Below are 25075 nucleotides of genomic sequence, written 5' to 3'. Positions count from 1 at the left end.
AGACACCAAAGATGGAGCTATGATAGCACACATGGCCAGATACACACAGACAGATACACACTGACAACACACATGGTCAGATACACACTGACAGATGCACATAGTCAGATAGACACTGACAGACAAACATAGTAAGATACACACTGACAACACACTTGGTCAGACACACCCATGACAACACACGTGGTCAGACACAAACTGACAGATAAACATAGTCAGATAGACACTGAAAGATAAACATAGTAAGATACACACTGACAGATTCACACAGACAAACACGGGCAGCACACATGGTCAGAAACACACTGAGAGATACAAATAGTGAGATACACACTGACAGATACACATAGTCAGATACATACTGGGAGATACAAATAGTGAGATACACACTGACAGATACACACAGTCAGACACATACTGAGAGATACACATAGTGAGATACACACTGACAGATACACACAGTCAGATACATACTGAGAGATACACATAGTGAGATACACATTGACAGATACACACAGTCAGATACACACTGGCAGATACACACAGTCAAATACATACTGAGAGATACACATAGTGAGATACACACTAACATTGAAAGACAAAACACTGAGTGTCACACACTGGGAGAGGCACACTGTGTGACACGCACTGGGAGAGGCACACTGAATGACACACACTGGGAGAGGCACACTGAATGACACACACTGGGAGAGCCACACTGAATGACACACACTGGGAGAGGCACACTGAATGACACACACTGGGAGAGGCACACTGAGGGACACACACTGGGTTAGGTACACTGAGTGACACATACTGGAGGAGGCACTCTTGATGACATACGCTGGAAGAGGCACACTGAATGACACTCTGGGGGAGGCACACTGAATGACATACACTGGAAGAGGCACACTGAATGACACTCTCTGGGAGAGGCAGTGAATGGTAAACACTGGGGAAGGCTCGCTGGGAGAGGCACCCTGAATCACACATACTAAGAGAAGAACAAGAAGCGACACACACCGAGTGACACACATTAGGAGAAGCACACAGTAACATACACTGAGACGCGCTCCCTGAGGGACACACGCTGGGAGAGGCACACTGAGACATGCAAACTGGGAGAGGCGCACTGAGACATATAGACTGAGTGACACGCTGGGAGAGGCACTCTGAGGTATGTACACTGAGTGACACGCATTGAGACATGCACGCTGGGTGACCCACACTGAGACATGCACAATAGGTGACACACACTGAGCCATGCAAACTGAGGGACACACACTGAGGGACACACTGGATGTAACACACTGGGAGACGCACACTTAGTGACACACACTCGGAGAGACATACTGAGTGACACGCACTGGAAGATACACACTGGGAGAGGCACACTGAGCTATGCACACTGGGAGGGGCACACTGAAACATGTACACTGGAGACGTGTACACTGAGTGACAGACTGGGTGACACACACTGAGATGTGCACAATGGGTGACACACACTGAGCCATGCAAACTGAGGGACACACACTGGGAGACACACGCTGGGAGACGCACACTGAGACGTGTACACTGAGTGACAGACTGGGTGACACACACTGAGATATGCACAATGGGTGACACACACTGAGCCATGCAAACTGAGGGACATACTGGGAGACACACACTGAGAGACACACGCTGGGAGACGCACACTGAGACGTGTACACTGAATGACAGATTGGGTGACACACACTGAGATATTTACACCGAGTGACGTACTGGGAGGCGCACACTGAGATATATGCTCAGGGAGACATGCTGGGAGACGCACACGGAGAGGCACACTGAGACATCTACATTGGGAGATGCACACTGGGAGAGGCACACTGAGTGACACAAACAGAGACATGCTCACTGGGTGGCACGCTGGTAAACGAACACTGAGACATGCACACTGAGTGACGCACACTGAGACACACAGATAGACTCACTCTGAGTTACACACAGCTAAAGGACATTGAGTTACACACATCCAGACGCACACGGAGTTACACACAGAAGACGCACATTGAGTTACACACATTCAGACGTACACGGAGTTACACACAAAAGACGCACATTGAGTTACACACATCCAGACGCACACGGAGTTACACACAGAAGACGCACATTGAGTTACACACATTCAGACGCACACGGAGTTACACACAGAAGACGCACATTGAGTTACACACATTCAGACGCACACGGAGTTACACACAGGTTGACGCGCACTCAGTGACACACTTGCGGACACGCACGCCATTTGGAAAGTGCACAGGACCACTTAACAAATACAAACTCACAGGCCCGTTTGACAATTACACACTGACAGACCTATTTGACAATTGCACGCCAACAGACCTACTTGACATTTACACACTGACAGAGCCACTTGGCAATTACACACTGACGGGCCTTCTTGACAAGTACACCTTGACTGGCACAATTGGCATTTACACACCGACAGACCCACTTGACCGACAGACCGACAAATACGCACTGACAGGTGCACTTGACAATTACACACTGACATGTCCACTTGACATTTACAGACCGACAGTTATACACTGACGGGTACATGCCTACAAATACACACTGACACGTCCACTTGACATTTACAGACCGACAGTTATACACTGACGGGTACATGACTACAAATACACACTGACACGTCCACTTGACATTTAGAGACCGACAGTTATACACTGACGGGTACATGCCTACAAATACACACTGACATGTCCACTTGACATTTACAGACCGACAGTTATACACTGACGGGTACATGCCTACAAATACACACTGACATGTCCACTTGACATTTAGAGACCGACAGTTATACACTGACGGGTACATGCCTACAAATACACACTGACATGTCCACTTGACATTTACAGACCGACAGTTATACACTGACGGGTACATGCCTACAATTACACACTGACACGTCCACTTGACATTTACAGACCGACAGTTATACACTGACGGGTACATGCCTACAAATACACACTGACACGTCCATTTGACATTTACAGACCGACAGTTATACACTGACGGGTACATGCCTACAAATACACACTGACATGACCACTTGACATTTACAGACCGACAGTTATACACTGACGGGTACATGCCTACAAATACACACTGACACGTCCACTTGACATTTACAGACCGACAGTTATACACTGACGGGTACATGCCTACAAATACACACTGACATGTCCATTTGACATTTACAGACCGACAGTTATACACTGACGGGTACATGCCTACAAATACACACTGACATGACCACTTGACATTTACAGACCGACAGTTATACACTGACGGGTACATGACTACAAATACACACTGACATGTCCATTTGACATTTACAGACCGACAGTTATACACTGACGGGTACATGCCTACAAATACACACTGACATGACCACTTGACATTTACAGACCGACAGTTATACACTGACGGGTACATGACTACAAATACACACTGACACGTCCACTTGACATTTAGAGACCGACAGTTATACACTGACGGGTACATGCCTACAAATACACACTGACACGTCCACTTGACATTTACAGACCGACAGTTATACACTGACAGGTACATGCCTACAAATACACACTGACATGTCCATTTGACATTTACAGACCGACAGTTATACACTGACGGGTACATGCCTACAATTACACACTGACACGTCCACTTGACATTTACAGACCGACAGTTATACACTGACGGGTACATGCCTACAAATACACACTGACATGTCCATTTGACATTTACAGACCGACAGTTATACACTGACGGGTACATGCCTACAATTACACACTGACACGTCCACTTGACATTTACAGACCGACAGTTATACACTGACGGGTACATGCCTACAAATACACACTGACATGACCACTTGACATTTACAGACCGACAGTTATACACTGACGGGTACATGCCTACAAATACACACTGACACGTCCACTTGACATTTACAGACCGACAGTTATACACTGACGGGTACATGCCTACAAATACACACTGACATGTCCATTTGACATTTACAGACCGACAGTTATACACTGACGGGTACATGCCTACAAATACACACTGACATGACCACTTGACATTTACAGACCGACAGTTATACACTGACGGGTACATGACTACAAATACACACTGACACGTCCACTTGACATTTACAGACCGACAGTTATACACTGACGGGTACATGCCTACAAATACACACTGACACGTCCACTTGACATTTACAGACCGACAGTTATACACTGACAGGTACATGCCTACAAATACACACTGACATGTCCATTTGACATTTACAGACCGACAGTTATACACTGACGGGTACATGCCTACAATTACACACTGACACGTCCACTTGACATTTACAGACCGACAGTTATACACTGACGGGTACATGCCTACAAATACACACTGACATGACCACTTGACATTTACAGACCGACAGTTATACACTGACGGGTACATGCCTACAAATACACACTGACACGTCCACTTGACATTTACAGACCGACAGTTATACACTGACGGGTACATGCCTACAAATACACACTGACATGTCCATTTGACATTTACAGACCGACAGTTATACACTGACGGGTACATGACTACAAATACACACTGACATGGCCACTTGACATTTACAGACCGACAGTTATACACTGACGGGTACATGCCTACAAATACACACTGACATGACCACTTGACATTTACAGACCGACAGTTATACACTGACGGGTACATGACTACAAATACACACTGACACGTCCACTTGACATTTAGAGACCGACAGTTATACACTGACGGGTACATGCCTACAAATACACACTGACACGTCCACTTGACATTTACAGACCGACAGTTATACACTGACAGGTACATGCCTACAAATACACACTGACATGTCCATTTGACATTTACAGACCGACAGTTATACACTGACGGGTACATGCCTACAATTACACACTGACACGTCCACTTGACATTTACAGACCGACAGTTATACACTGACGGGTACATGTCTACAAATACACACTGACATGACCACTTGACATTTACAGACCGACAGTTATACACTGACGGGTACATGACTACAAATACACACTGACACGTCCACTTGACATTTACAGACCGACAGTTATACACTGACGGGTACATGCCTACAAATACACACTGACACGTCCATTTGACATTTACAGACCGACAGTTATACACTGACGGGTACATGCCTACAAATACACACTGACATGACCACTTGACATTTACAGACCGACAGTTATACACTGACGGGTACATGACTACAAATACACACTGACACGTCCACTTGACATTTAGAGACCGACAGTTATACACTGACGGGTACATGACTACAAATACACACTGACATGTCCACTTGACATTTACAGACCGACAGTTATACACTGACAGGTCCACTTGACATTTAGAGACCGACAGTTATACACTGACGGGTACATGCCTATAAATCACTAAGATACCTGTCTGGCAAATAGCCCATAAACGAAAAGTCAACAGGAACATGCGCCGTTGCTGTTAACTTTCTGAAAGTCTGTTAACCCTTTTCACTCGTGCGTGAAATAAACATACACTAAAATGATATTTAATAACAGTTGTGTCATCCACTAAAAATCTCTTTTTGAAATAGATGTCGACCGAGTGGTAAATCTGGATACAAAAATTCTAACTACTGCAACAGTAGTTGCCTCCCCTTTATCATCCATATTTACAGCAATACCTGTTATTGATACGTCCTGGGTGTGACATCTGTCCGGTTTGAAAGATAACAGAGTCGAGGTGGGGAAGGATTGGGGTGGTTGTCACGCGGCTGACTTGGCAAGCGGTGGACCATTAATGCATCCATTGTCAAATCTGTGTCACTACACGCAGTAAAGCGCTGGTTAAACAGGGACATAAACAACTTCGGATTGCCTTATACATTGTGGTGTTATTAATAATATACCACTGTTGTTGTTTGTTTTTTTAAAAAAAAAAAACATATTTTGACACAGTGACAGTAAATATAAAACAACGGTTAATTCGTTTATAGGTTTTGCGTGTCCCATTAGAGAGACCAAATATCAAACAGGCATATCTAGTTTTGAAATATATCAAAACAATAGGAAACCGTTTTGTTTCCTTTTGAAAATGTCGATTAGGTTATACACTTGAAAATATACTACCCTTTAATGACTGGAAAGTGTCAGTCATACAGGGTTGGGAACGCTCGCTTCGCCCTTAAGAGAATAAGTCTTTAAACATTAAAGTGAAACATCTTCACGCATTAGGTTGTAAGCAGCACAAATACATTTTAAACATTTATGTTCACATTTAGCGTTAAATATTTATAGTTATCTGTATTCACACAGTCGAAGGACATGCAATAAAAAGTGTGTATATCCCTCACCCATAATAAATTAAGAGGAATAGAAAACAAGCGGCTATAAATATGCATGGAATAATTGACGTGGAACCATGTGATATATGTTAATAATGCCAAGGAACTCGGAACCAATATTTTGGCGAGTAAGAGCTGAAGTCCGCACCCTACAAGCCCACCTAGCGTGCCCTTATCGTTGTCTGCTTTCGATATACCAGCATTCTCTCTACAATTCCATTCGTAATATGAAATGACCTTAATTTTCATAATTTCTTAATTCCATCGCCTGCAGAATAATATCCAGGCAGCCCGTGCTTGCTATGACGTCACTCTGTGACCCCACGTTGGCGATCTATTAGGACAACGTAGCAGAGAAGAGTTCGATCTACCGACACCAGGGCTCGCCAGCGCTAGCCGGCATATTAAACATTGCCTTTGTTCCCGTGACTAGCTCGGGCCTCCAACAAACCACGCGCCGTTCTCGGGAACTACGCCAGAAAGAAGGGGGATGGTTGTTCGATGCCTTCTGCCAAATATTGGTATTTGAGTGTTCCATGTCTTGTAGCAGCACGAGAACATTGCTTCGGTGTGAGAGAAGCGACGCGAGTTGGGGACTGGGTGTATTGGCAAATTGAGAATCATTAGCGAGCGAGCGAGTTGCTGCATCTCGCCAAGCATCACACAGTTGTGGAACAGAGGCCTCTTTTTATGCAGAGACGGAGTCCTACCGGATAGCCTCAGCTAGGATATACATTGTAGCTATTTTTCTTTAACAAGTCGAGGCTGTAGAAGGGCCGCTCTAGCTTTACAAGACGGCAGCGTCGGTGACAGCGGTGTGTGTTGGTCGGCAGTATTGGCGCGACAAGTATACAGCAACGAGCCGCGTACAGTGAGTTGGACCTAGCATCGCCACCAAGATGGGTTGTACCATGAGCGCAGAAGAACGACAGGCGTTGGAGCGAAGTAAGGCCATTGAGAAAAATCTCAAAGAGGATGGTATCCAAGCTGCCAAGGATATAAAACTGTTGCTTTTAGGTAAGAAACGCGCAGGGCATGTCTGTTGTGAGTGCAAGATAGCCAGTGATTAATGAATTCACCGGAAAGCATAATCAACGTAATTTTTAGTAACGGATTGTTATTATGCGGCGGCCATATTGGATATCTCTGTACAAGCCCGCCAATCCAAGAACCTGCACACTTTTGGCTAAAATAACCCTGTAATGGCACCGTTGTTGGTGTTAGGGGACCCTGCTTTGAAAAATGCAAATATTGTGACATTAAAATGCACCAATCTAACTTAGTAAACAGCTCTACTGGAGACTATATTTACATACTCTCGTTTCTGTTTTTATATAGGTGCGGGAGAATCGGGCAAAAGCACAATTGTCAAACAAATGAAGTAAGCAACCTCTTTCATTATTTGATGTTATGTGGAGTATTTCGATTTTATTTTGTTGTGGTTATGTTGTCGACCTTTCTCGTGGGTCGAGTGTTGTTTTTTCAAGGGCTGATTACTTCCTAGTGTTTAAGATTCCCCAACCATATGCTTGCAATTATGACGCCGGTTTAGGGTGTTACCAACCATTCTGTCGTCCGCTACTGATATCGGAGCAGACGATATGGATACCATACTCATCCTGAGGCTGTATATTAGGTATGGCGGCTCATTATTCGACAGATCTCAGTATCTGCATCCTCGCATGGATGACACCTTTGTACACAATAGGCGATTTCAGATAGATGCTAATTCTTCTCTCAACACATGTCGCGGGTGAATTCAGTACCTTCAGAACCAGTCGACCGTGCCGCACGCCAAATGGTTGCAGTTGTTCATACGATACTTCCGCATGTATGAAACAACCCAAGCTATTATTCCACTCCAACAATAGATGTTCAAAGCTGCTGATTGAATGACTTACTGAGTGGTTGAGGATTGATTTCAATTTGAAGTAAAACATTCTAACGTAATATTTTGACTGGAAGCATTGTAATTAACGCTGTCGTTATCACCAGCCTTGACCCCTAGGGTTCAAAGGGTAGTATTTCATTTATGCATACTGGCTTTTCTCTTGATCAACGCGTGCTTGTTATACGCCCGTCGTGTGTATTCTGAGCGATGTGTTTTTCACGCTTCTTAATACAATGCTTTAGCGTGACAGGTGGGTGAAGTCACCTGCAGACCCTGTCTGTGACCTCTTCCCCTCACCTAACCCTCGTTGTGTGCGGCCGCACAACCCAAAGAACAGTTTGTATTAACTGTACAGGACACTGAGCCACAGACCTGTTAATATATATGTTTGACAGTTCAACGACTAGTGTAGTTAACATATTTTGGCCTTGCAAAAAATTACGTTACAACTGAAACAAACAAAGGAGTTTGATCCAAATGTTGTTGTTTTTTTATCATGATGCGTATAATGGCTATTTAAATGATTCTTTATCATTATTTTGCTTTACAACTTACAAAACGTATATACATTTGGAATCATGAGAGTGGTTTCATACACATATTGATTCTTTATATCCTTCGTCATTCATTATGATGTACTTTTCGCATTTAGTATATCTGTAATTTTAACGATGGGTAGGCACTGAGAGACAAATATCTCGTGGGAGTATGTATTAGTTTTGTTTTAACAAATGGTATGATAGCCTCGGGGGAAGCACGATGACCCCTGCCTATGCGACATCGCAGCCATTAGTGATCGAAACTGCCCTTGTATTAGCCACCTGCTGCCTTCTCCCCCTCCCCACGACCAGTTAATGTCCGAACACAAGCACTCACTATAGACACTACCTTCCCCAAGGAACACCCCATACCTCAACACCGTCTCCCCGTCCCTGCCGAGGCTGAAGCAGCCTTGTTGTATAGTGACGACCATTGCTAGTTACCCATTGTCAGGTATCATTCATAAATTATCACCGCCATCGTTCGCTCAGCTATTCAAAATGGTGGACGAACTAGCGTGATCGTAGGTTCGACACAATCTTCGGCATATTCATCGAAATATTGATGTGTTTTCGTCAAGTTAGCGGTATTAGGGAGCTATGTTGGTAGGTTTACAAGTCGGTGGCAGCGGTGCGATTGGAAACCAAGATGGCGGGAGTTGATCAACCTCCATACAGCTCCATCCCTCTCTCCCTCCACTCGCATCGATCCGATAGCTCGCTTGCTAGAGATTATTAAAATCTAGTCACAAATTAATTATCGCAGGGCAATATTTATAGTCATCGTTGTAACTCTCAATACTGTTATAAGAACCTGTAGAGTGTGGATAAAGGTCTTTATTTCCACCGAGATGGTGTTGGCAGATTTGAGCAGTGAAATAAATTAAATATGCGGGAGTCAGAATTAGGTCGGATGTAAATGCATTTTTTCTGTAATAGAATGTTAGGGATTACACAGGCGGGATTGTTCCTTTCCTCGTACATGGAGTATTTTATTTAGTCCGATATAGAGAGCGCTCATTCATCGCGCGTTGTCATGGCAACTCTGAACCGTGTTGGATAGCCTGAAGAGAACCTGTCTTGTAGCGTCTTCCATGGCGGGTTAAGCCGCCAGGGAACCTAGACAGCGGACGTACATCGCGCTTGTGGAGAAACTCTCGTACTTCACTCAGCCTCTGTGGAACGATATCATAACGGTTGTATCCTAATAGTTAGTTGTGAAAATACGCGCCATGTTAATAGCTGCAGCTTTAGAGTGCCTTTCGCCGAATTTGGCAACTGTGTAGTTTTATGGATGTTGATGCACCAGTCAGCCCCAGCAGCTGTCTGTTTATTATGCATCTTAATTTACAGACAGGACGTTCCGATAAGTGCTGGACAGAAGTCAGTCTAAGAATACATTTATTGGCCTGAAAATGAAAGTGTTCACATTTTAGACGTCCTCATGTGGAGTTTCCGGGTTGCCCGAAATTCGCATATGATCAGGATGTTTAGGTGGAAAAAGTCTCTGCAATATTATTACAGGATCTCAGTAACCCCGTCTTCAACACAAGCTTTTGTCCACCGTGAATACAACGTCCCAAATAAACGTACAGCGGCGTACATGTCACTTTCTTCCATCATGATTGATTCAGTGACCACATCTCGTTGTGTTAAATGGACACATATAGTACATTACTAAAACACCGGACACATATAGTACATACTAAAACTTTATAACACAAGGCCCAGCTATTAGAACCTTGGAGCTCCGACCACATAGGTGCACGCGCCCGGTATTCTGACAGAGGACTGAAAAATTGGACAGTTTGTAGAAGGGTGTAGCTGTTCCCTACCAGTAATGACACATGACAGTGTAGGCTGACGCCGCTGATTGGCACATGGACAGTGACAAAACCCAGTGGGTGTATCTGTACCTGGAAACATAGGACGATGTAGAGGTATCCTTAGTTGAGAAACGGGACGATTTAGACCTACCTGTACATCGAAACAGGATTTATTAGGTGCATTTGTGATTAGAAACTTAAGTCACGACTCGTGGATCACTGAAACGTTGAACAGCAGAAATGTATAGTGGCACTGAAACATTTGGCACTTGTCTCACGTAAGACCCGCTAGGTGAACTATCCAAACATAGGGCACTGAGATGTACTTTTTCTTTGTTACAAAGTAGGGGTACATTTGCACTGAAACAGGAACAATATATGTGCCATTCACTTTCACACAAACACTGTATCAACCAAATGCAGGTGGCTGTAATTGTGTATAGAGCACGAAGAGGCATGAATTGTAAAGTATAGGAGCAGGTGTGATTTATGGTCGTCTCAGTTGCAAGTCATAAACTAGAGATACTCCTAGTATTCGAAGATCAGTTTCATGACTGGATCATTAGCCATACTGCATAGATGAGCCGAGTTAATGCAGAAGGTGTAGTAGATGAGTGCTTGTGGTAGATCAGTGCTGATACTGTGGTAGATCAGTGCTTATTGCAGACACTGTGGTAGATCAACGCTAGTTGTAAACCACGACAGATCAGTGTTTGTTGCAGTCATTGGTAGATCACTGCTTCTTGTAGATCATGATAGATCAGTGTTTGTTGCAGATCCGCAAAGATCAGTGTTTGTTGCAGACCTAGATTGATCAGTGCTGGTTGTAGACACAGTGGTAGATCAGTGCTGGTTGTAGACACATTGGTAGATCAGTGCTGGTTGTAGATACATTGGTAGATCAGCGCTGGTTGTAGACACAGTGGTAGATCAGCGCTGGTTGTAGACACTGTGGTAGATCAGTGCTTGTGACAGACACTGTGACAGGTCAGTGTTTGTTGCAGATGCTGTGATAAATCAGTGCTTGTTGCAGACACTGGTAGATAGTGCTTGTTGCAGACACTGTGAAAGGTCAGTGCTTATTGCAGATGCTGTGATATGTCAGTGCTTTTTGCAGATGAGGGATCAGTGCTTGTTGTAGGCACTAATAGATCAGTGCTTGTTGGAGACACTGCGGTAGATCAGTGCTTGCAGACCCAGACAGATCTTTGCTTGTTTAGACACTGGTAGATCAATGCTTGTTCAGACACTGTGGTAGATCAATGGCAGACCAATGCTTGTTACAGACACTGTGGTAGATCAGTGCTTGTTGCAGACACTGGTAGATCAGTGCTTGTTGCAGTCACTGGTAGATCAGTGCTTGTTGCAGTCACTGCGATAACCAGTGCTTGTTGCAGACACTGAAAGATCAGTGCTTGTTGTAGCAACTGTGTGTAGATCAGTGCTTGTTGCAGACATTCTGTGTTACATCGCGGTTGTTGCTGACACTGTGGTAGATAAGGCGTTATCAGGGTGTTCGTTCACACACTGTTAGATCAAGGCTTACGGGAGTCTCTGTTAGGTCACTGGTCGAAATTAAGGTCAGTGTTTGTTGCTATAGATAAGTGCTTTTTGCAGAGACTCAGCGATAGATAAGTGCTTGTTGCAAAGGAAGGATCTGCAACAGATCATTGGTTGATGCAGATAAGAACTTGTTGCCAAGCGTCTGAAGCAGATCATTGTTTGATGCAGACTCAATGGCAGATAAGTGCTGTTGCAGACGCGTCTGGCAGATCATGCCTTGTTGCGGACGCTCTGTTAGATCAGTGTTGGTGCACACGCACCTCTGAACAGTGAATTATAGAAAATCCACTTTTAGCGACTGTTAATATATTGGTAGGCCAGTCATTATCCAAATGATATGCTTACAAATAGCTGAGGTTGTGTTTCTGAAACCGCACTTCTCTTGGATGAATGGGCTCTGTTTGTACACAGTGAGCTGTGGTGGTTTGTCTACTTGATTGACCTCCATTGTTTCATCTATACAAACAAAAGACCGTATGCAATATACGTATGGCCTTAGATCCGTCAGTGTGGAACGTGATGCCAAACGGGTATATTATAGATTTGATCATGTTACAGCAACTGTTATATGTTTGTCAGGTTGTTAACTTTCACGATATAGAATGGAATCGCTCAACAGCATTGGTGACGGCATCAGGGTGCACATCATCACTAGACATGTGTTGTTCACATCATCTTGGATAGCCTGCTTCTAGCTTGTCATATTCGACCTTGATGTGACTCACCGTAGCCGATCACACGTCCTACACGTCTTTGTTCCGACACATATGTAACCAAGGTGATGACATATCTAAACTCATCTAAAGCCGTCGGCTGAAATATTTTCATAGCTGAAATATTGCTGAGTGCAGCGTAAAACTAAATTCAACTCATTCACCATGGCTTGTGAAGATCCGGGTTCGCTCTGGTCTTTATCAATCCACGCTTGTCGCATGAGGCGACTGACAGGATCGGTGGTCATACTCGCTGACTTGGATGACACATGTCATTGTATCCCATTGTTTATAGACCAATGCCCATGACGTCAATCACTTGCTTGTCAGGCCCAGACCGGGAGTTCAGTTGAGCATATAAGGCACTGCTGGACAGGTCTGGGTAATGGCAATGCTGGGTGTAGATCTGGCATGTAGTGTTGCATGTGTTCTTTACAAGTGGACCTTTAGTATTACTCAGTATTACTCAGTGTATATGGAAAGACGTATGGTGTCGTTGCCAGCACAAGTCATGTTCCACAGATACACAAAAACATCCCAGCTACCATAATGTCCACTTTCACATTAACTGAAACCCATTTTTAAACTGGCTGTCACGCCGTTTTCAGCTAGATGCCCGTGTTCTCGTCACTCGGTCACCTACTTCCCCCTGCCCCACTTCCGACTGACACACACACTTGTGAATGCAAGGGGCTTGGGTACTTTTCTGTGATACATCTTCCGAAAAGGTCCCCAGCACCAACACTATGGATATGGGACCACATTTTCGAAGCTCTCCGAGCGCTAAGATAGTCATAAGCGCCAAACATTAACCTGAACTTTCGACTACGTTGACGTAGCTTCGTCACTGAATTCTTCAACCCAAACTGAATTACTAGGGGGAGGCACTGGTGGCAGAATAAAAAATCGCGTTATTTCTCGTTCGATATTCAGGTTCCTTGTCAGTTGTGATCGCTATTTGCTGTGATCAGTGTTATCTTGAAGTTATCCAAATGTCAGGTACAATGTCCCTTGCAGTAAGATACAATACTTAGTTTTATTTAGTCTTCGTAAACAGGTATCAGTAGTTGCTGTAGAAATAATGTGCTTATCACGAAACTGGTGTTCTCAAAGTGTAACAGAACGTATGTGACTCGTAAACTCGTAAAACAGATAAAACGATGCCGAATAGCTTAGGAAAGCATGGAGTCAGTGTCAGATATGTCACTGACAGTAATCAGATAGGAATGTCTAAAAATGGCAATGCTTAAAACTTCATAGTGCTGCCACCTGCGTAAATCGATGAATATTCATTCTAGTGGGAGATGACAAAGCGAAAAAGAAAGCGTCTGTAAAGTGATAACAGCGTTCGAAGCAACGTAGCTAGTAGTCCTGTTTGAGACCTATAATATGCGAGCATTGTTGAACAACTCTAACTGATAGAATATATGCCACGGCATAATGAGGCTATCCGTACACGCGCAGCCTACTTCTAAAGGTGTGCAGCAGGTTTGCAACAGGTGCGCGCATTTGATGCGACCGACTCAATGCAACTGAGGCAGAACAGGGTGTGAGGATGGGGGTTCTCGATTAGCGTAGTAAATTCACTCCCACGTAGAGTATGTATTGATTAGAGCGCGATCCTTCCGCACTGTTTTTGTGTAGTGCATGTTTCTGTTGTTTCGCCGCCGCCATATGGGGTGTTTCATCCTATACCATGGGAAACATTTCAGGATTCAGGAAGAACAGTAGCAATAATCTTAATGTAATCTCAGTATATTTGTCAAAACATTTCCATGAAAAAACAACTTGATAAGAGACTTGTACCATTCCATTTGTCAGTTATGCAGCTCATATGCACTCTCGTTCTCACTTTTGACAAACTGGAGCCATGTCGCTGTATGGCGTGCATAAATTATGGCGACATCCTGAAACATTGGGATATTCAGATAGCCACAGATAAATGTTTTGTATTGTAAAATATATCAAATGTTCAGTTATGTAGATTGTACTGGAACCAGGTGCTATTGGTTTATATTTACCCATGATGTAATGTGGCATGACATCACATTTCAAGCAGCCATCATCATTATGTATTGTATAGTATTACCGACTTCACGGTGTATCATTAACCTGCCTCTCTCTGAAGTTTACATCATTCAAACTCTTTAACGATTATTACATGAAAATGGCAATCCACACCTAATTACGGTAAGCGTTAACAGCAATGGGAGGTTTCATGCAAATATACCGTTATCCAGCTTGTCACCAGTACCATCTGGCACTGTAAACACGCTAAGCAAGCACCATTTTGTTTCTATATTTGTTCCAGCAGAAGTCGTGTTAAGCGCAAAGCATAGTAGCTCAAGTCAATTTATTGGGATTCGATCGGCATAAACTCCATATGTGACTATACATTCCTCGCGAGGTCAGAGAAAGAGTGATTTGAAAGTAATTATTGGTGTATTTGTGCGCATGGTTTATAATCTATAAACGCAAATTTATGATGAAGTTTCACCGGGTCTCTCGTGTTCTTGATGTTGCGAAAAGGAACGGATGGCTCGGTACATGCTTGTCAGTGTTCAAACACAGCACATATGGGTAGGCACCGGGTATATCGGGGTATATCGGTATGGGTATATCGGATGTGGTGAACATAAAACTAGAATCTCCAAGCCGAGTCTTGACATGTGGAATTTCAGAGCCATATCTCTCGGGCGTCACGATGTAATCATGAGATGAGAAACAGAAAATAGTTGCGTTTCGTTTATCTTATATGGCGTGTGATACAGGGAGACATGTGTGGGCAGGATTCGGTAGTTAACGTCACATATCGACTTTTGTTAAGCGATTATAGAGATATTGTTGGTTGGCTGTACCGGGACTTTCACAGCTCGTGTTTCTACTCATGCTCTTCTTGCAACGCTGAGTACACCCCACCCCCTTCCCCTCGGGGTACTTCATTAAAGGGGACGACACGCGTTCCAGACGGGTGGAATTCACATGACCTACTATCAGGGGAAACATTAGTGCTTGGTGAGATGTACCACACCGTCCATATGAGATCTTGTTAAGGACTACAGTGTGGTGTTCCATCCATATGTAGAGAACGAGGGTCGAATTATGCGTATGGAAAAAAACTAATAACGCTGCGGGCTCATTTACGTAATTATTCCGTTCGACAAGCCCGACTGGTAATACTTCATTTGAATATTTTGTTTGTATTTGTCAGCTGTGTATCGTAATGAACGGTATAGGTTTTGTTTGTGGAGAAATTGTGGAGAGTTAAGAGAAGTTATTAAAGCAGTTTATCACGTCTCTCTCGGCACTGCCGTCTCGAACAAAGTGATGAGTAAGGTGAAATATACTTTGTATGTAACATTATGGCTGATGTTTCATAGTATCGACATACCCGTCCATCCAGAAACACCTCTTTCCTCTGAATGAAACATCTGTGCAGCCCATGAAGATCCGAGTCAGAATTTGTGTCCTTCAGTACCTAATCCATGCTTGTCGTAAGAGGCGACTGACAGGATCGGGTCGTAAGGCTCCCTGACTTGGTTGACACATGTCACGGTATCCCAACAGCATACATTGATGCTTATGATGCCAATTACTGGACTGCCTGGTCCAGATTCGATTAATTGTAATATTGCTGTGATATAGCTGAAATATTGCCGAATTCGGCGTAAACATCTCATACTTCCAAATTATAAGTCCTGTTATAAATCGCAAGTTCAGAGAGACCATACATATATAATCAACTACAGTATTAATGTGGTGTAGCGAAATTACATTGTATGTCCGTATGTCTGTTGTAAGAGTGCTTAACTATAGTTCTACGCCGCTTTTAGCAATATCACGACGGGGGACACAACAAATGGGCTTCACATATTGTACTTATGTGGAGAATCGATCCCGAGTCTTCGTCGTGAAGAGCGGACACTTTAACCACTGGACTATCCCACCGCCCGATTATTGAAAGAACCACAGAGATGAAACAGTGACTCAGCGACATATTTCTGTCTAGAGTATAAGACAACATTCAGCAGCAGTGTGTAACATATATGAATTTCGCCTCATAAAGCTCTTCTCCAGCATGCGCTTAATGCCGCCGTGCGTGTCATTAATTTTCACTCACAGCACGTGTCTGGAAATCATCAACAACAAATGTCGAATTTCCTTTGGCACAATATCTACCTAACCCTAAACCTAAACATCTCGCAACTGAATATTATAATAACACCGAATCATTGCCAACAGGTAGAGACCAGCTTTTCTCAGTCTCCCCATCTATACTTAGTGTGAGTACATGCAGTGAGGTCATGTTGCTATCTTAGAAAATATTCTGACTGTGCCGTTCAGATAAGCTTGCGTTACAATTAGTTCCTGTGAATACTTTGGGATAATTAGTGCAAAAAGTAGTGGGTTATTACAGCTCATTAAACCAGTATATGGGGCTACTTATACCGACATGTCGCCGGCAGTGTGATGTATGTGTGCTTCAAGCCTATGGCAATAGAAAGTTTAATGTCATGAACCCATCATTTGGCAATTGAGGAAACGTCTTGTAAATAGTTGTACTGTAGTAGTCTCTGGGATATGTTCGCTGCGCGGGAGATACAGATTGCCGAGTCAGTGAGGTTAGTATTACGCCGCACTCAGCAATGTTCCAGATGTGTGGCGGCAGTCTGTAAATGATTATTCTGGGCCAGACAATCCGGTGATCAACAGCATGACCTACGATCTACGCACATGGGATACGGTGAGATGTTTCACCCAGTCCCCAGATGTTTCACCCAGTCCCCAGATGTTTCACCCAGTCCCCAGATGTGTCACCCAGTCCCCAGATGTTTCACCCAGTCCGCAGATGTGTCACCCAGTCCCCTTTGTCTCCTCTTTCTAGGTATTGCTGAATTGTATGGGCTTTCGAAACTATTTGCGCCAGTTCAGTTTCTCTTCATTTGAATCAAAACATGGAATGCTCAATATCAAGGCCACGGTGTTGCAAGTGTTTAAGAGATTTCTGGTTTCGGATATGTCGTGCTCATTTATGACATAGTCATTAAATGCAATCGTGGGAAGAGAGAGTTGCATTTGTGAATACAATGGTATGATGTTTCCATGTTGTCAAGTTGTGATGATCTTGTATCAAGCTTTATACAGAAATAAATAACACAGAGAGCTTATTGTCTGCATGTATTCTGATGTCTGGAAGATGTTTACACCCATTTGTGCTTACATACTGGATAGTAAGACTGCGGAATCTGATGTCTGGAAACTGGTCAGATTCAAGAAATGGTGTGGGGCAGTTGACTGGCCTAGTGGTTAAAGCGTTCGCTCGTCACGCCGAAGACCCGGGTTCGATTCCCCACATCGGTACAATGTTTGACGCCCAATTCTGTCCCCCGCCGTGTTATTGTTGCAATATTGTTTAAGCGGCGTAAAACCATACTCAGTCACCCACTCACTCAAGACATGATGTAATGAATTCTTCTGAGGCATGGGCCGGGGTGCCCGGTGTATGTTGTAGTTGGATTTAACGCTCAGGCCTGATGGTTGACCTCAAAGTGGCGCCACGAAACATTATTGGAAGTCGATACCTAAAACTATGAGTTAAGAGAAGCAACAGTTCTGGTTTAGCAGCTTCCACGATTGAAGTATGTTAGTGTTGGTCTTATGGCCATTCTACTACTGGCTTGTCAGTCATTGGTTACCGCTAGGTGTCGTCACCCACAATGTATCATGAACGTGGCACAACATCATCACCCCGGCAGTAGGTCAGTGTGTTGTAGATTGCTTTCTTAACTCCCTGGGAGTATACAAGCCAAGATGCCAAAAGTACGAAGAGGGTAACAGTGGCACTTCTCATTCTACCGGGTACCCATTCTGCGCTAAGGCATAAAGTCACGTGTGAGACAGGTGCTTTAGTGAGGGGCAGGACCAAAGCGCCACGAACTCTTAAGAGTTGAGTTGGGGAACCCGGTACCTCATCCAACCTTTCTCCTTGACCAAAGTGGTGTAAATCTTCCATCTGTAAACCTTCGCGGTTTACTGTGTGGGCACGTGCCTCTACTGTTACGCTGTTCGAATTTAGCAGGTGTTTGAAGTTCCCATGAAGGGAACATCATGCAGCAGTGTCGTCTCTCTCGCCGAGGCGAATAGTGTGGACTTTTGTAAATGCTGTTCACTACACTGCATATTTTAGCTGAAGTCCGAAATCAATTCCAAGCCATATATGTTTCATGCACGACAGCAAATGCGCGTAGTCTTCATATTGAGAGACCATCGATATCTTGAGCACGTCTTCACAGCCATTTTGCAAGTATACATGCGTGTAAATATTTACATTGTATGGACGTGTACCTATGTGTAGTGTAAACAATATCTTTGTTACTGGCACGTTGTTAAGGTCACGTGACTCCTTCACGGATCCGATACCTAGAGGGCAGAAGATATTCAGTATGTCAATGACGTAGTTCAACGTAATTGACGTTTACAATGTCGAGCGATATACAATGTAGACGTCGTAGTCGACCAGGAAGACTGCCACAGCCAGTGTGTCCGTCGTGTACCTGTAAGCGCTTATATCATTAATGAGTTGACTTCAACCTTGCCGCAGTAAAAGCCCGGATGTGTTTGCCAGCTTTGTTTACAAGTGAGGAGGTTTCCATCACGAGAAAATTAGATCAAGAGCCCATTTTACTACCCAAGGTTTTGGCTATCAGCTCACTACGGCTTGAGTGGTGGTATTGACGGGTTTAAGGTGACGTCACGGGTTGTAGGAATAGCGCCAGAATGATGCGCTTCGTGTGCCGATAATTAACATACCACGTGACATAAAGCTGGAAATAAACAGAGTCGGCGTTGGGCACGTGGTTTTGGCAGAAGATATCCGGCAGCATATCAACGGCTCAGTGCACTGGTAGCAGTAACTACGCCAGGGATTGGGGACTACTTATTGAACTTCTTTGCCCACGAAGCTGCCTCCGAAATATAGACATGGCGTTCGTAGTCCTTGCATCCTAAAATGTTTTGATTTTAGTTGAGTGTTAAGTAGTAGAAGGTTCAGTCAGGTTTTTAATCGTTAATTTAAAAGAAAGTGACAATATCGTCTGTGCGGTCGTCTAAGTGAGCTTCCAACATGATAACGTTGTTTAAGAGACGTCTGTAGTGCTGATCCCAGACTACATTTATCTTTCACCCGGATGTACACGTTTGTCGGAACATGTCATTAACAATGCACACAGTCAAAATTTATCATGGATAATGAAAATCTTGAACAGTGCTATGTGTTTTGACACCGGAATAGGGATTGGGAAGCATTTAGACTAACTGTACATCCCCTTATGTTTACTTGTTTGTTGAAGCGAATGTTGAGTCTACATTGCCAATATGCTGTGATAATCGTTTCAATCTCTGCAAACCTTTCGAAACAATATTAATATCAAATGAGGTATTATAATTGCTTCTTCATATATTATAACTCCACAACCTTCATGGTAGCGAACTGAGGACCATATTTAAATGGCCAGCCTAGAATACGGCTTCAGATCAGCGTTATATCGAGGAAGGTTTGGTATTATATTCCACAACATGTTCATTAGTACCGCGGAAACGATTGTGCAGCGTCTCAGGGGGGGCGTTGTCTGGTAGAGTGACGTCACGATTGCAGAAAATCGATTGGTATAAGTTAGCGATGCGGACGATGGCCTGTCCACGATGGCTACTTACTATAGCTGGTCGCCAGCAGCCCTGCAAGGCTGGGTCGGTATTCGCGCTGTCCATTGATCTCAAGAGTTGCCACAAAAATTAGGCTGTGTCTCTCGGCTCCAAGCGCAGAATTTTATTTAATGAACTGACCTAGATGATTGAGACGGATGCGAGGACACAAAGCTGGCGTCCATACACCCGAATGCCAGTTGTTACCACGGTGAGAGTAAGATAGTCGGTGCTTATGTACCCGATGGACTAACATCTGGACTGCTAGAACGTCCAAAGCACCAACTGGTTCCAGGCACCAACACTACACCGGCAAGATGCCATTGTCAAGCACGCCAAGGAATGTCCCAATCGTTTCAGCCATATATTGCAGATGGACCAAATCGATTTTCGCCTGTTTTCGGACGGGGTCATTTGCACTACATCGCAAATAGTAAATTCATGTATCGAAGTCCTTGATGTGTAAGCAAGTTCTGGTACGTTGAAGGTATTAGGCTGTCTCTGACATTTATGTGATAGCTATTTTGTTGATGTCAGTCCAGCGTCTGGAGAGAAAAGTACCTCTAACTAATGCAACGACGTTCTTGTATCGGTTCTTGTCCAACGCAACTAGGGTGTATTATCAGTATTTTGTGTTTGTCACCATTTCCTTATCCTTAAATAGAACAAAAATGTGATTCAAATCAGTAAATTCTGAGTAGTATCTAGCTGTGCTATGACAATATATTCGATTTTGGCTTGTGTGTTTTTTGCAAACCATCAACATGTAATCACACCAACAGCCATGGAAGACTGACGTACATTATCTGATTACAGAACGCCGCCAACTGAGAGACATGAATGCACATGTTAATCATCGCATTGTTCATTTAGAGCTATGGCTTTCATAACCACCAAACATCAGATTTTCAAAATTTTGTGAAATATAATCAATGTCAAATGATAGGTAGCTGCGCCTATGTGAACCAATGTATGACGTGAGGTCAAGCTGGTGTTGTAACCACAAGCTGCACATACTGTGCCGGACTTTAATTGGCCATCCGTTCAGACATTACCGACTACTGCCATGTAGACACCATTTAACTGACCAGGAAACATGGGCTCCGTTCCCCTCAATGCCCATGTAATTCAGAGGTATTTATTTAAGACCACCGCTTCCCACCTCCTAGCCGCAGATGCCGACATCAGAGTCGGAAGCCTTAAAACTAAACTGTACTCCGGTAATGCAACTCCAGCGTTCTGTACCACATATTCCCTCCTCCCTCCCTTGGCATGATGCCCATGTTAGAGTCTTATTCCGCGATCCAGCGCTATGCTTTGAGGTGAGTCTCTAGGCTGGAGGAGAGGCTGTAGTGTTTTTCACAGTGTATAGTCAAGGTGTTTAGCTTACATCTCGAGTTGCAGGCTGCTCGGACATACGGAGCTACCTACCTAAACCAATATAGTGATAACACAGCCTCGCGTCAGTTGGGCTCGGAGCATGTTCAGAAACACATGCATCACCTAGCATTTTTTAATGGTTCAACCGTTTTCGGATTCTTTAACAGAGTGCTATATTGCATGATATAAGTAGAAGCATCTGTCCCAGTGAGAGACTACATCGGTTGACATCCATGTCAGATAGAAGGTATACAGGTCGCGAGGTCATGCAGTGTCAGTGTCTTTGTCGTGAACCATCCTGTTGGATATAAAGGCAGGTCACTCTGCAGCTGCACGTCTCACCCCATTATATTAACATGAGCCTACATTTCAGCAGTTGGAAACACACTGTTTCTACTGTGACAGCCCAGTGGCAGTTATAGACAACCATTTGCTGTTCAAGGATTCAGTCCGCGAAATACACCCGTAACTACAGGAATCACATATTCCAAAATGGTGCCCTTGACAAACGTTATGTCACTCGTTTTATGTTGACCTTGTTTTCTCATGCATCGCTTTCAATACACATGCATTGTACTCATCACACCATGCTACAGAAAGTAAGTCACGTTGACATCCTGGCAGGATTTGTCTCTTCCACCTCACAATCCAAACAGTATTTGCCCATAATGAATTACGGCCTCATAGGTTTTATCCGTAATACCCACCCCCCTCTCAATCGATCGCACTTAGCCACCCGTACAGGCAGCCTGATACATTATTGCAGCACCATGTCTACCACCCCTGCCACCAGATGCGTCTCCACTGCTCCATTCAAACATAGTTGTTGGCGGAGGTCTGCCTGCATGCTATTATACACCAGAGGTACGGTATCGATCCTGTGGTATAATTAGTTTAAGGCAGTCTGTTTCTGTATGGCTAGGGCCACGCGGGCTACTAAATATTGATGCCATCCAATTGTCAAATATGAAGTGATGGGAAACTTGTCATAATGGTAGAACGACATCCATACATAAACACTGCCATTCAGTAACAGCGAGTCGGCATGCGTGCAGTTTTACATTTCTCCCGTAAAGAAAGTCATTTCAAAAGTAGATGACATTCTAATTGTCTCTGGTGTTTCGGCAGGCGAGAAATCAAACCTTGAACATTATGCAAATGAATTAGTAAGGCACTGGAATGTACGAAGCGCCAATATACTGTGTAAAATGTGTCATCTCCTAACGCACCTTTAGACGTCATTCCATCGGGTACCGGGACCGCGTCAATTAATGAAAGGTATACGAATTAGCCGACAAGGAGAGCCCTGTGTGGGGCTGCTGGTGTGGTTGGGAATGCGTCTGTTGGGGATGTTCAACATGTAACATCTGCCGTCACGGTGTATGAAGCCAGCCAGGGGTATCTTCTATATTGTGTATGTGAAGCCGCTAGCAACAACAATAGATACGGTGTCCATCAAACCTAGTAATGCCGCATCAGCAATCTTTGAAGTAATGAAATACGTTGACGTTAACGCTGGCGGTAATTAAACTCAGGTAGTATCTCCGTACGTGTGACAGTGTAATCGAAGTTATCAATTTGCCCAGAAAATCTGTTTTAAATAACTTGAACCACAAACAAAGAAAATCATGTACGGATGGGGTCCAGTAATGACACGGAGCTCCTCTGCAACTGAATATCTGCGTTGACAGACATGCGTGCTTATTGGTGCTTGCAGTATCATCATCAATGTGATTTCAGTCGAGGAAAACTTAGTAATACGACTCAGTCAGTCCTCCGGATTAAAGTGTCGTTAATTATACACGTTCATTGCGACCATTGCTCCTTCGAACGAATCTGACTTGATCAGAGTCATGACAACCCATGACAATTAATCCTGGGAACATTTATAGCTCCTCATAATGATGCCGAAAATTGGCAAAGCTAGGTTTGGAAGGCCATTCCCGTCAGTATATAAGTCACAACTTGGACCATATCCAATTGAGGCCTCATGCGCAGGTGTAAGAGGACTATAAGGAAAAGAAGGGGACATTGTTGTTGAGAGACTTCTTGAAACTGACTGGAATAAGTTCTGAGATATTTCGCAAATTGTGTATCAATGATTTTTGGCATGCGGCCTATATATATAAAACTGAAGACTGTCAACAGTTTTAAAAGGAGCTCCACGGCTTGTTATTAAAAACATTATTATTGTGTCACACCATGAAGAAACAACGAGGTGAGTAATATGTTGGTATCTATCACAGTTTCGTGTTTGTTACATTGTTTGGGCAAAACAACCGACGGGAATGTTGCAGATATTGCCGATGTTAAAACTCCTGTGTTCTGAAACAATATGTCATCACCTATTACAGACAGCTCTATAGCTATTTACAAGAGATCTAAGTGATGTTGACTCGTCAACGGCTTGTCCTTGAGGCCGGAGCGGGGCCACGCTACAGCGCCATTTTCTAACATGGCCGCTAGCTCATGATTCTCTGTGGGCCGGCAAATGACGTAGTCTTTGAGAGCATGAATCACGTTGAATCTGGAAGGCAGGAGAAGAAAGGAGGTTTGTTTTTAGACACAGTGCCGAAGGGAGAATGACGAGCATGAATGGAGAATGAGCAAAGAACCTTACGATCAAAATTACGTCTGAGACAGATAGTATCGTCTGTTGTGCAGAAGAGATGCGCATTGTGTTTTTAGGCTGTGATGTCACCTGTTGTCACCGTATATACGTAAGCTGTAAAAACTTTACGTCAAGGTGACCCACTTAAACATTGTTTGTCCAGACACAACACGGGTGTAGTTGTTTTGTTCCGATACCAAATGCGTAAACATGTCCACTTGAAAACAACCAAGTAACCGTACCATACTACGACAGGTTCTAGACGAAAAACACATGTGCTGTTGATTTTACCTTGCTTTGAACGAGGCGTTATTTTTAATTGTTGTCTCTACGTACGCTGTAGGGATTTCAAGAGAAGTTGGGTGAC

General features: G+C 43.8%; 1 protein-coding gene across 1 annotated transcript in view; it reads left to right on the top strand.

The window, feature by feature from the left end:
• LOC137258283 (guanine nucleotide-binding protein G(o) subunit alpha) overlaps window positions 1-25075 on the top strand; it is a 61452-nt gene that overhangs the window by 1937 nt on the left and 34440 nt on the right. Inside the window, exons 2-3 of the mRNA XM_067795911.1 lie at window positions 6759-7501; window positions 7823-7865. Coding sequence (XP_067652012.1) covers window positions 7384-7501; window positions 7823-7865 — 161 coding nt within the window. The 5' untranslated portion in view covers window positions 6759-7383. The remainder of the gene's footprint in view (window positions 1-6758; window positions 7502-7822; window positions 7866-25075) is intronic.

This window comes from Haliotis asinina, chromosome 12 (genome assembly GCF_037392515.1).
Source record: "Haliotis asinina isolate JCU_RB_2024 chromosome 12, JCU_Hal_asi_v2, whole genome shotgun sequence".
Taxonomy (NCBI): domain Eukaryota; kingdom Metazoa; phylum Mollusca; class Gastropoda; order Lepetellida; family Haliotidae; genus Haliotis; species Haliotis asinina.
The sequence above is the reverse complement of the archived record's forward strand: the minus strand, read 5'-3'. Positions and strand labels throughout refer to the sequence as shown.